We start from the raw sequence: 12,431 nt of genomic DNA on the forward strand, positions 1-12,431 counted from the left end.
GGGGGGGGATTTGAAACAATTTGCGTTGCCTATGCTACCGCAGGCGCTCTACCGGTATACTTGTTTCAAATCAACCCCCCCCCCCCCCCCCGAAACACCCCATTCAAGGACCTCCAACATTTTTGTGACACCCTGTATAGTTGCAAATGGGATTATCAAGAATACATGTGCAACTAAATGTAAAAGGATTGATTGCGTTTGGTAAATTCCTTGTCGAGCTACACCAGAGCATAACAATTTTGCACCAACAATGGTTTTAAACAATGAAAGTGTACATAAATTTTTGCAAATGGGAACATCACGAATTCATCTATCAATGAAATGCGGAGGCTCCATCGCAATCGGTTATTTTCTTGCCGAGTTACATCAAAGGATGGGAGTTTTACAGTAATAATTGTTATAAAACTTAAAAAATTCATAAATTTTTTTAAATGGGAACATTATTAAATCATCTGACATTATATATGGAAGGTTCCATCGCGCTCGGTAATTTCCGCACCGAGTTATATAAAAAAATAGGACCTTTGCAATAACAAGAGTAATAAAAAAAAAGAAAAAATTTTCAATTGAGAAACAATTTACTTTCTTTCGAAATCGGTCAAAAAATTCAGAAACGTTGGTTGCAAATGGGATCATCGCAAAGAATTGTCCGGTAGCAAAATCTAAGGGAGTTTCATCGATGTCAGGCCGAACATACGTGAAATATTACTTTTTTGCGATAAAAATGATTTAAAGGGGTAAAAAATAAATCAAGGTCAAATGGTTTTTTATTGGACCAAGTGCCAGTGATACTCTTTCAGATGCAAGAAGTTTCAATCCGATTGGTCCATCGGTCTCGGAGTAAGAAGCAGTACAAAATTTTTTGATCTTTTGCACACAAAAAAACGGGTAAAAAACGAGAAATCCCAAAATGTCTTGATACCGGGGCCACCCCGAAGACAAGCTTTACAAGATGCAACAGGTTTCATCCCGATTGGTCAAGCCATCTCGGCATAAGAAAAAAAATACATGTCGAATTGAGTAACCTCCTCCTTTTCGAAGTCGGTTAAAGAAAGGTAATTTGATCCATTATAGAGAAGCCTATTGTAAAGGTTTACATTTACATATGTTTGAATTGTACATACAATTGTATACTATAATATCTTAAATTATATGCGATACAATTCAATGTCGAAATTAACAAATGATCAATTTGGTAAAAAAAGGGACTTTCGATAGAATAATTAAATAAGACATTATGTAAAGGTATACGCTTAGTTTTATACTAAAAAATCTATACATTCTCAATCATGGAGAAGATTCTGGAAAAGATGATTCGGGGAAGATGTATACAAGATACAATTGAAATGGTAGGGATACAACTAAAATCGGTGAATCGGTATAAGAGAAGAACGAATACTAAAGCAGCGTCAGTTTTTATTAGCTTTCTTTTAGGTAGCACGTGGGAGAGTACATCTCGTTTAGTGAATCTCATTCGTCGAGTACGGATCTATCGAGCACGTAAGTGTCTGTAATCTTCATCCTAATCTATGTACCTTCTATTTTTTTGATTCGCTTTATATGTTTTCCAAGAAACTCAATGTTCAATGATATTTAATTAATGTTATTCAACTGTTTGTAACGTTCTTGCGTGAACATGTAAATAATATTTTTCTTCAATTATTGACAGTAATTTTTGTTGGATGTACATCTCAATTGTGTCATTAATCATGTACTAAATAAAATATTCTTTAAATTTTGAAAACTTATTAACCGTTTATACGACAGTTTTTTAAATGTATATTATTTTATCATAGATTAGAATGTTTCAAAGGAAATTTGGAATTTTTTTTACTTTTCCCTAGTTTATTTACCTTCGTGTAATCTTAATGTGAACTTTTTGTAATTACTACTTTGTCAATCAATACAGTTCATCTTTGTATCTTTATGTGCGCTTTTGTTTGGAATTAGCATTCTTAAAAAAAAATTTGTATAATAAAATGAATTACTTATTTTAATCTCTCTTGAGGATTACCTAACGTGATATCTGATACAATTTTTAAACCTTTTACTTTTAAAATTAATTAGAATGTCTCTTACTCAGAATTCATTAAAATTAACTATTCGCTTTAGTTTTATGAATATTCAAAAGCTGAATGCAATATACCCAATTAAGCTAAATGGGCAAATGTAAATACAAACGTGATAATAATAAAAAATTGTTTGGACAGTAGAACAAATGAATACAAATTCCATCAATCTATCAACTTTGAGTGCAACATTTAAAAATTAATTGATATGATGAAATCGATCAATTTTTGACTGACGATTGATAAAGAACAGAATAAAAGTAATGTAATGTTTAACAAAATAGAAAAAAGATAGTATTTGTTAGAGATCGACTAAAAAATGAAAATAAAATCACAAAATTAATTTACAAAACTCGATACAACTACTTCTCGAAAGTCTTATTATAAATAGTAATTACTAATAACATGGACGAGAAAACAAGGGGGGCAGATGTTAAACGAGAGAAGGCGGCAAAGAGGCGGAGTGAAACATACTCGAGGTCGAGAAAGAATGACGTGGACTCCAAAATATCATTCTAGGAATTTAGGACATTAGAAAAGTAAAAAGCATGTATATGCGTACGTCTATATTCCCTTTCTCTTTCGATTATGATGATGCGGTCGGCCGCTATTTCTGGGTGATCGGTCTTTTTTTTCCATAAATTACAATGATTGCTTCTCATCGTTTCGCCCATCAGCCAATATTCTTGTACAAAACGCTTTCTTTAAATTTACAAATATTGTTCGTTGCACGGCTACCTTGGCTTATAAAGGGATTTCCAGAAGGGCCACTAGGATTTTTTTTTTAATAGAGTTTAGTTTAACACTTAAACATCATTTTATACCATTAAATTTAATCGTGTATACTTTCATTTAAAAGAAACAAATCTGATATATTACGCACTATTTGTTTAATTAAAATCAGAATCTTAAAACTTCTTTTAGAAAAGCCTTTATTTCAAATGTAGTATTTTCTGCTATCGGTAGAGTATTTCTTTAAAAAACAAATTCTGCAATATGAATAGTTAAAGCAAGTCAACCCCTTTAACGTTTTCAAATAGTAGGAACTAGTAAAACAGAATTCCGTTACGGTATTCGCAAGAATATGTTTAATAGAGTAATTTTTATTGAATTAGTAACAATTCTGTTTATTTGCTGTTACTTTACTGCACACTCTTTGTGCCTACGTTATAAAAATCTGGAACATTCAACAATAGCTTTATGAAAACACGTTTTGTATCACCCTGGGAATGAAAGATTTAAGATATAGTACTCAATTGAAATTAAAACAATGCATTGCACATAAGCAGTGTTACAAGTAACTTTGGATAAAACTGTAACAAGAACATTCTCTTAATTATTATCATCCTAGTGTAACAGATTGATGCCATTGTACTTATATCTCATGGATGATCCACCCACTGAAATTTATTTACTGGAATTTTTTCAAAATTATTAAATTATTAAAATTTTCTATTTAGTAGTAATGTGTTAAGTGCAATACGTAATTAATTTGCATTTAGGAAGTATACAATTTAATCATTGCTTATTCTGATACGGGGAAATTGCTTTTAATAAGCCAAATACGTGACCTGGAATAGGGAAATATCTCTCTAATATATTAATATATCATACCGCGAACATGAAAGTAGTTTCAGTGGAAACGGCATGTTTCTCTTTTTTAATAATCCATTAGTAACGAAAAATTAATTCCCGCAACCCGAATTTCATCTCTTCCTTCCAGGTCCATTCATTTTTTCATTCCAGAAATGATGTTCGAATAAAAGAATACTTTCTTCTCTGAAATTTGGTTTGATTGATTGATTCTTTTATTCTTTTTTATTCACTTTATTTAGTATCTACTTTAAAAAAATACAACTAAAAAAAAATTAAAATTGTTATTGTTTTTTCACAATAAAGTTCAAAAATAATAATACAGGAAGATATATACATATAGTATGTATCTATTTGTTTGTGTACATAATAAAGTTAAGTAAACTTTTCTTCTACCCAGATAGCACCGGACGTCCATTTTATGTCCAGTTTACGTCCAAACGTCCGGCCGGAACGTCCTGTGAACGTCCATGGGACCTAAATTCTGTACGTCCCAGGGATGTTCGCTCTGAACTTTCTAGATTTAGGGAAAAATACTTTTTTTAAACAAAATAAATATTATTTATTAATATTATTTATAATATAATATTTATTCAATATGTAGAACAAAATATTTTTTTCCGAATATAAAATACACTATTTACAATTGTAAATTATTATTATTATCCCAGATAGCACCGGACGTCTCATGGACGTACAGAGAACGTACAGAAAACGTTCTGGAAATGTCCAGCACCGGACGCCTCATGGACGTACAGAAAACGTTCTGGGAATGCCTAGCACCGGACGTTCCATGGACGTACATAAGACGTTCCTGTTCCTGTGCTATCTGGGTATACAATCATTATTTAATATTCCCAACAGAATATTTTTTTCCGTAGATAAAACACATATTTATCTAATATTCGCAACAGAATATATGTTTGAACATGTAAAACAAAATGTTTATTCAATATTAGGAATACAATATTTTTTGTACATATGAGATGTGATATGTATGTAATATTTGGAACTATTCAGAATTACCTAGTAAATTAATTCTTCTAACTTTTCAAAAAAAAGTTCAAGTCATATAGACCAATTTAAAAAGAAAGAATTGTATTTTAAAAAGTATCCGAATATTAATGCGAGTCATTATATAAGCCTAAAATATGAGTCGGTTTAGCAAATGCGTTTATGGGTAAGTGAGGAAGCAGGTTGTGTTGTAGTCCGAAAATCGTGAGTTCTCGAATCCCGCCGAAGGTAAATAAAAATTGAAAGATTTGTTCGGCATTTTTCATGGAATCCAGTTACAAGAAATAAATACAGTTAACTAAAATCTACCAACAAATAAATAAAAATATATAAAATTAAAATTTAATTTTGTTTCAAATCTCAATTTTACAGATAACGTTCTGGGAATGTCCACATCGGACGTCCCAGGGACGTCCTGCGGTTCCAGGAACGTTCACAGGACGTTCAGGGGACGTTTGGACGTTATGTGGACGTCCATAGGACGTTCAGGGAACGTTTGGACGTTATCTGGACGTCCATAGGACGTCCCGAACGTCCAGTACCGGACGTCTTATAGACGTACATAAGACGTCCTTGTGCTATCTGGGTATCTTCTTTAATAAAGAAAAAATTAAATAAAATTTTAAATCTTCTCATATTAGGTATTCCATACTCGCCATCAAACTTTTTTTCTTATTCAATTTTTTATTTTCAATTTATATTTATATATGTATATATATTTTTTTCTGTGAGTACTTTTGAGCAGATACTTTTTTTCTCTTCTCGGCATTAATATGTATTCAGTCATTACAATAATACGACCTTAAAGTGACGCAGAAGTCCAAAAATTGAGAATCGAAGTTCACACTAGTGCTTCATAATAAATATTCAAACTGACGTCCTTCAGCAACAATATATTTTTACCAAATAACCGACCGCAGAGAGGAAGCTGTAAATATTGACGATTTTATCGAGCTCATTCCTTGGACAGTATAAGTCATACTACAATTTATTTAAATACATAATGAATATACTTCCTCTCGAGTTTTATTTGATAACATACACAGCTTGAAGATCTTTACATATATTTTTATTTTACATCTAAAAACTAGAATATCGAATAATAATTTAATTAAATAAATTTAAATGAGCAATTTTAAAATTTTAAAATTCGAAATTTTTCTATCTTTTTCTTTAAATAAATTTAGAAATAAATACCACTCATGTCGGATATTTTTTATGGATGTAATATATTAATAATGAAAAAAGTATAAAAGGTAATAAAATAGAGGAAAAAGATGTTTAAATAATGCGAGGAATTCGGAGTGCCTTTCAAGTGCAGGCTTTATATAAGACGATGAAAAAAGCTGTGCCATCAACGGAGTTTTATGTTTTGCAAAGTCCGTAATTGCGTCATTAATCTTTCAATAAAGCATCGTCGAATGAAATGGAAATTATTCTTTTAGCTTTCTCTTCCGCCTGTTATTAAATAACTTCTAGAGTGAGCGTTCAAAATAAGCGTACCCTTCTTCGGCAATATGACAACTTTCGTTCTGTTCAAGAGATGACTTCCGATAACATGTTTCACATAACGTTATCGAATGCTCTATGCAAATAGAACCCTTCCTTTGAACAGTTGCACATCAAATTTTTAAACAAATATATTGATTTTATAGTTATGTATATTATTAAATAAAACTTGAGAAAAAATATATTTAGCATTTTTTTTAAATTTATTATAGTATAAGAAATGGGTTCAATAAAATTGTCATGTTGCATTACAACTTGGGATTTGTGTTAGGTATTACTTATCAAAAATTGTTGCTTGTTTATATCGATACTAATGCTATCAATCTGTATTATTTGATTGTAAATTCGACAAGCCTTCAAGGATTACAACGGCTAATAAGAAATACTGAAGAAACTACTTGATAATCAGTATAATATTTTTATATGTATCTGTATAGTATATTTTTCAGATGCCTGCAGTGAAGGTTTAACAAAAATGCTTGTCAGAGTATTAATACTAATTACTGCAATTATCTCAGCAAATGGGTTTCCCTCGCCGAATCCAGCTGAATATGATCAAATAGGTCTGTATTCTTTGGTAGTTTAATGAACATTCAACATTTTGATATTTATGTAATCAAATACATACACTGTAAAACAATGCGTATAATTCAGAGAGGCTTTCTATATTTTTTTATAATTTTACTAGAATTCTTCGTTTAATCATAGACAATAAGAATTAACTCTAGAAATCCAATATTTTCGCTTAATGAAACCATAAAATTTGAGTCTTGGATTACTATTAATTGTTCCTTTTTCTTTGTGTGAATAGTGCTTCAAAATCCTATGCAACAAGAATTCGATCAGCAATTGGTATTTCAAAATCCTACGCAAGAAGAGTTCATTCAACAATCAACCAATGAAGATTATTTTGATTTTGATAATACGAAATCGACGTCATTTTCGGAACAAACTGGAGACTTCACTATCTCCTGTATAGGAGAAAATCGAATCTGTACTAAGAAGAATAATTGTGCGAATGGTTACATTCTTATCACAGAAGATATTCCTCTTCCATCGAGCAAGGTAAACAATTCTCAAGTTCTAGTTTTGAATTGTGTCATAAACAAGTGTAAGACTTAAAAAAATTCAAATAGATTCAGATAAAATTTGGTTCATTCATACATATTAGGCCAATCCACAAGTTCATGTCACTTATTGTTTTGCTATTCAAATTAATATGTGAAATATATCTTTAAATGTTATGAATAAATGTAACTACCCTCTCTTTCTACAATCTTTTACTATCTTTCTGGCAAAGTCGTTATACCGTTATTACGAAATGTCTGTAATTTTATATTGAATATAAACGGAATCTGCAGCACTGCAGAACTTATAAGGATGATCTAATATTTATTATGCATAGTAGTGACCATAGAATCACCACCACTTTAAAAAAAACAGTCTATTTGATTTAACCCATTGGAGTTTAGACTTTCCGACTTCAGTAGGATATAGGACCACAAAGGATTAATCCTTTTAAGAGTACCATTTCTGAACATTAAGAGTTTAATTTGCAAATTATTATTTCAATTGTGATTTAAAACAGGAATGCAGAATTCGAGACGAAGTTTGCTGCACGGTAGTGCAAGAATTTCGAGAGACATCGCCAAAAATCGAACCATTCGTATCAGATTTGGGAAGCAATAGCGATAACAAAGGCTTTAAACTGAAACGACCACTCACAATAAACGATCAAATTCCAGAAAACTTTGCCAGCAGATCAGCGAATTCAGGAACTCAAGAAATTGTTGGGCAAAATCCTGGTCAAACTCCTACAAGTAAAACAATTTCGTGTTTTGTTCCTTAATGTTTCATTTATGGGTATTTTCAAATTTTGTATTAATTTAATATGCAATTTTGTGTGAAACTACGCGATCTTCAGGGTTTTTCATTGCTCTGTTTATCTTTTTCTTTCTGAAATAAGAAACAGAATCACTATTTTACCATGATTCACGTTTGTATTGTTAGGTCGATCTCACAGTATTTTTTTAAATAAAGACATTGACACCTACAGACTTTCTTGCAAACGCAACCCACGTACAGTTTGGTTGCGCGGCAGCTCTCCTTTGTGTCGAAGAACAATATTGCACCGCAGGTGGTACAATCAGTACAGAGCCTGTCTCTCTGGAAAAGACAACAATTCAACAACGCGTACCTCTAAGTGTAAGTGGACAAAAATTGCTATCGTTGACTTAGATTGAAAATGTTCAAATGAAGAAATAAGCGTGACTCGACATAAGAGTTCAAAGAAATAGAACAGCGACAAAATGTTATAACAAAAATATACTAATGTGGTAATCTTACCGAATAATTATTTTCATATTACAGTCTTGCAAAAATCCTGACAATGGAATAATCGGCAAGTGTTGTCGAGATCCAAATTACGTAGATCCTTGGCCAACAGAAAATCTTCCTAAAAATTATTCTGGTGGATTCGATGAACAAGGTTTTCCAACGTTTTTGAACATTGCAAAAGTAAGGCCACCTAAACAACCTGTACAACCAATTAACACTGTCAAATCAGGTCTCACTGTCAGACCTGGTTTGGAATCGTACAATTCTGTACCAGCTGAAGAAAAAGTGGAACCTGCATTAGTACCAGATAACTCGGTTATTTCTGTAGAAGTTTTAGTTCCTCCAATTGAAACCGTTTCGGAGCAAAAGAATGATGTGAAGGTGGGAGGATTGAACATGGAATGTGGCGTTAGAAATACAGTAAGTAGGAATGTTCTGTAGCCAATCAAAGAAGAGCATTCACTAACTAGTAGCTCTTAAAAAGAAACAATTTCAGAAGTACTGATATGTAGGAAAGAAAGTTATTAACCCTGTTAGAAATTATTTGAACTGAAATATAAAATTAGTTAAACAAACTAATTATTCTAACTAAAATTTTTTAATTTGATATTGCAGAAGCCAGGAATAAGAAAGTCACAGACTGTTTTCGCTGAAATTCCATGGCAAGCAATGGTTTTGCATTCGAAAGAAAAGAAAATTCTCTGCTCTGGTGCTCTTATCAGCACACAAGACATACTAACAGCGGCCAATTGCATCGACAGGTAAATTGAGATTCGACAAAATAATACAAGCAAGGATTCTCCCCTCTCGAGTTAGAAGAGTTAACATGTAGTGGTAACAAATTAAATAAGTCATAAGGAATTATTCGATTCGTTGAAAGTACATAGACTTATGCCTGCTTTACGTAATCGCTATTATTTAAATTACAATTTGTATAAGCAGTATTATGTTAATTATGACTTCATTCAATGTAGTGACACAGTTAACTCGAACATTTTCTGTTTAATCAAGCCTGGGGCCAAACGATATTTCAATTAAATTAGGCGAATGGAAATTAGGCTATGAGTTGAAACACGAGGAACCCCTTCCTTATGAAATCCTCAATGTGTCGTCTATCAGAACGCATTCTGGTTACGCAAGGGGATACACAGATCACGATCTTGCGATTTTACATCTAAAAAATCCTGCGACTATCGATCTACACGTAAATCCTCTGTGTTTACCTACAACAAAGCAGCTGCAAATGAATAAGTGTATTGCTACCGGTTGGGGAAAATCGATACTTCAAGGTAATTAATTCTCTTTACTTCGATATATCTGAAACAAAATTGTTCTTTTGCCCTCTCTGACCTCAATGAGAATAATTCCAAAAAGTGGAGAGGATAACCATGCATCTCTTAGACAGGATTCATTGTGTACAAGTACATATTTAGAATAATGAATTTCATCATAAATATATTCAAGAGAAATATAATTATTTTGTATTGAATCGCTAACTGATGATTTTATTCACTGTGTATATCTGCTTTCGAGACTAATTAATATAGTTAGAGCTATTGGATAATATGAAATTGGAATCTGACATTTTGTTGATTTTTAGATGATCAAACTCCTTTTGAATTTTATGGGTTACCAATCAATGAAAATTAAAGTAAAAAAAATTTCAAAACTACTTTGTTTATGAGAAAACACACTTTAAGCTCTCTGCTAATTACGTCATGGATATTAAATAAAATTCCACTCATCGGTTAGCAATTCTATGCTGCAACAATAGTCAATAAATAAGTAAAGTGACTAATTGTGCAAAAATTATATTTTCTCAGCGCATTATGCTGGAGCAATTATGCATGCAGTGGATTTGGATATACTTTCAACAGAACAATGCCAAGAACAATTAATAAGTGGAGACCTAATTCCAAGTATAGCAAATGGAATTATTTGTGGTACACCTAGAGAAAACATTAATAATGTCTGTGAGGCAGATGTTGGCGGACCTCTTGCATGCAAAAATAGACATGGACTGTATGAGTTAGCTGGAATTTACAGTCAGGACACAGGATGTCTACCAACAAATCAAGTAAAACATTTCTGAGATAAAATATATTTTACCATTATTTATATCGTAATGCATTTTATTTATAACACAAGCTTTTTTTTAGATTGCAATTTTTGCACCATTAGATGACGAATGGTTGAAAGAAACCATGGCAAGCTCAATACATGAACAAAGTCTTTCAACATTAATAGAAAATAGTGGAACAAATAAGGGATACGAAGAGTTGCCATTCGAGAATGGCCATAGGAAAAGCACTCTATCTACAGATAATGAATATCTTCCTCCAAATTGAGGATCCATCATTTAATATATTTTCGTTGTTTATTTATTATAATTTGTTTATTAATGAAACAATTAAGAGGATTACTTCTTAACACGATTCTGTAGTAGAATCTTGTACCCCATTATAGGATTGAAAATACTACTAATGTAAAATGGGAATAGGTTCCAGAGAATATTAAAAAAAAAAAACTTTTTCACTTGTAACAAACGAAGAAATAATATTGAATAGTAATAAAAAGAAAAAAAAGAAAATGGAAGAAAAATAGATACAAGTCTCTTCAAGTAATTTGTTTGTAATTACATTTGTATCATGCTATACCCCTAAGTCCTATTCATTGAGCTCTATCCTAACTGGAGTGCGAACTGTGAGATAGAAGTCGGTCCGAGTGAGATGCAAGATAAAAGTGGTTCCGGTGGTATTATCCTATAGCAAATTTATGTGTGAAGGGAGAACAGACTCCTCTTCACGTGACCTCTCCGATTCGGCAGGTCGGTATTACAGCAGTTACTCTCCACATAGAAATGGTATTACCATTAGATATGCGGCAGCGGAGGAAAATTAGATGGAGTTGCTTGTTATTGCCATACAGTATAGTTTGTTCTCAACAACATATACTATATACTTCTTCCTTGAGGGATTCTGAATGCTCAGCGTAGTAAGTAGTAGTATTCTGTTCCGCGCTCGTATTACGTTTGTGTAGTACGGTCACACTTCACCATCGCGCGTGCATATACAAATAGGAGCTAGGTTGGGGGACGTGAGTTGCTCTGCGCTATCGAGAATTTGGAAAACTTTAACAATTTTTTAGGCGATAACGGTTCGTCTCCGGCATGTGGCTCCTTTGAAGCTTTTTAACTACTCCTCGAGTAGAATTTTTTAAAATTAAAAAAAACTTTGACCTTAAATTTCGAGGTTATAATGGATTTTGCGGACGGTTTTTTTTGCAAATGTCCACTGATCCAGATGTGTACAATAACCCCTGAAAGTGGTGACCAATAATTTTTATACACCCTGTACACCCTGATTTCATTTATAAAAATAAAGAAGTTTAATACAAATTACTTTTTGAGTTGATACTAATTGATTATAAAAACTGATACTACATATCCTGAAAAATCCATTATTAATGTTTTCTATGTCCCATAAATATTTTAAAAGAAACGTTAAAAAATATTCGGATAATGTGAAATTTATGTTTAGAAGATGCGTATTGAATATTCGGGCAATGTTGAATAAATCTTGAAAATTAAGAGATTCAAAAAAAAATTAAATCAAATTTTATATTGTGTTTCATTTATTCGTAGATTTTACTTTTATTACTTTATTTCTTGTGATTGGATTTAATTAAAACAAGTTATTTTAATTTTTTTTACCTCGGTGGGAATTTGAATATCAGATTAATATATATTTTATATTCGGGAAAAAATATATTGTTGCGAATATTAAATAAATATGTATTTTATATTCGGGAAATAATATTTTGTTGCCAAAATCAAATGAATATCTATTTTATATTCGTGAAAAAATATTTTGGTATGAATATCAACTAAATATGTATTTTATATTTGGG

The 12,431-nt window shown here is 31.7% G+C and overlaps 1 protein-coding gene and 1 long non-coding RNA gene across 3 annotated transcripts; one reads left to right on the forward strand and one right to left on the reverse strand.

The window, feature by feature from the left end:
* Window positions 1-2,141: 2,141 nt before the first annotated feature.
* On the reverse strand, window positions 2,142-8,918 carry LOC128896653 (uncharacterized). 2 transcript variants are annotated; one of them, XR_008462057.1, is made up of 4 exons: window positions 8,784-8,918; window positions 8,532-8,721; window positions 8,240-8,351; window positions 2,142-4,179 (listed from the first exon to the last, which is right to left on the reverse strand). It is a non-coding gene; the product is annotated as an uncharacterized LOC128896653 (long non-coding RNA). The 2 variants fall into 2 exon arrangements; XR_008462056.1 differs by lacking the exon at window positions 2,142-4,179 and adding an exon at window positions 7,109-8,141.
* LOC128896652 (inactive serine protease scarface) lies at window positions 5,153-11,125 on the forward strand. The gene is made up of 10 exons (XM_054160012.1): window positions 5,153-5,317; window positions 6,635-6,748; window positions 6,997-7,250; window positions 7,774-8,005; window positions 8,242-8,390; window positions 8,556-8,942; window positions 9,138-9,283; window positions 9,534-9,811; window positions 10,346-10,599; window positions 10,682-11,125. Exons 2-10 carry the CDS (start codon window positions 6,661-6,663, stop codon window positions 10,868-10,870), a joined length of 1,977 nt encoding a protein of 658 aa, XP_054015987.1. The 5' UTR covers window positions 5,153-5,317; window positions 6,635-6,660; the 3' UTR covers window positions 10,871-11,125.
* Window positions 11,126-12,431: the final 1,306 nt, after the last annotated feature.

Source organism: Hylaeus anthracinus, unplaced genomic scaffold (genome assembly GCF_026225885.1).
Source record: "Hylaeus anthracinus isolate JK02 unplaced genomic scaffold, UHH_iyHylAnth1.0_haploid 11914, whole genome shotgun sequence".
Lineage (NCBI taxonomy): Eukaryota > Metazoa > Arthropoda > Insecta > Hymenoptera > Colletidae > Hylaeus > Hylaeus anthracinus.

Bases quoted from the DNA above. Each gene is read 5' to 3' on its own strand.
- LOC128896652 (XM_054160012.1), top strand. From the start codon at position 6,661: ATGCTTGTCAGAGTATTAATACTAATTACTGCAATTATCTCAGCAAAT. The intron at 6,749-6,996 runs GTCTGTATTCTT...TTGTGTGAATAG, and splicing joins AGCTGAATATGATCAAATAG to TGCTTCAAAATCCTATGCAA. The intron at 8,943-9,137 runs GTAAGTAGGAAT...TTGATATTGCAG, and splicing joins AATGTGGCGTTAGAAATACA to AAGCCAGGAATAAGAAAGTC.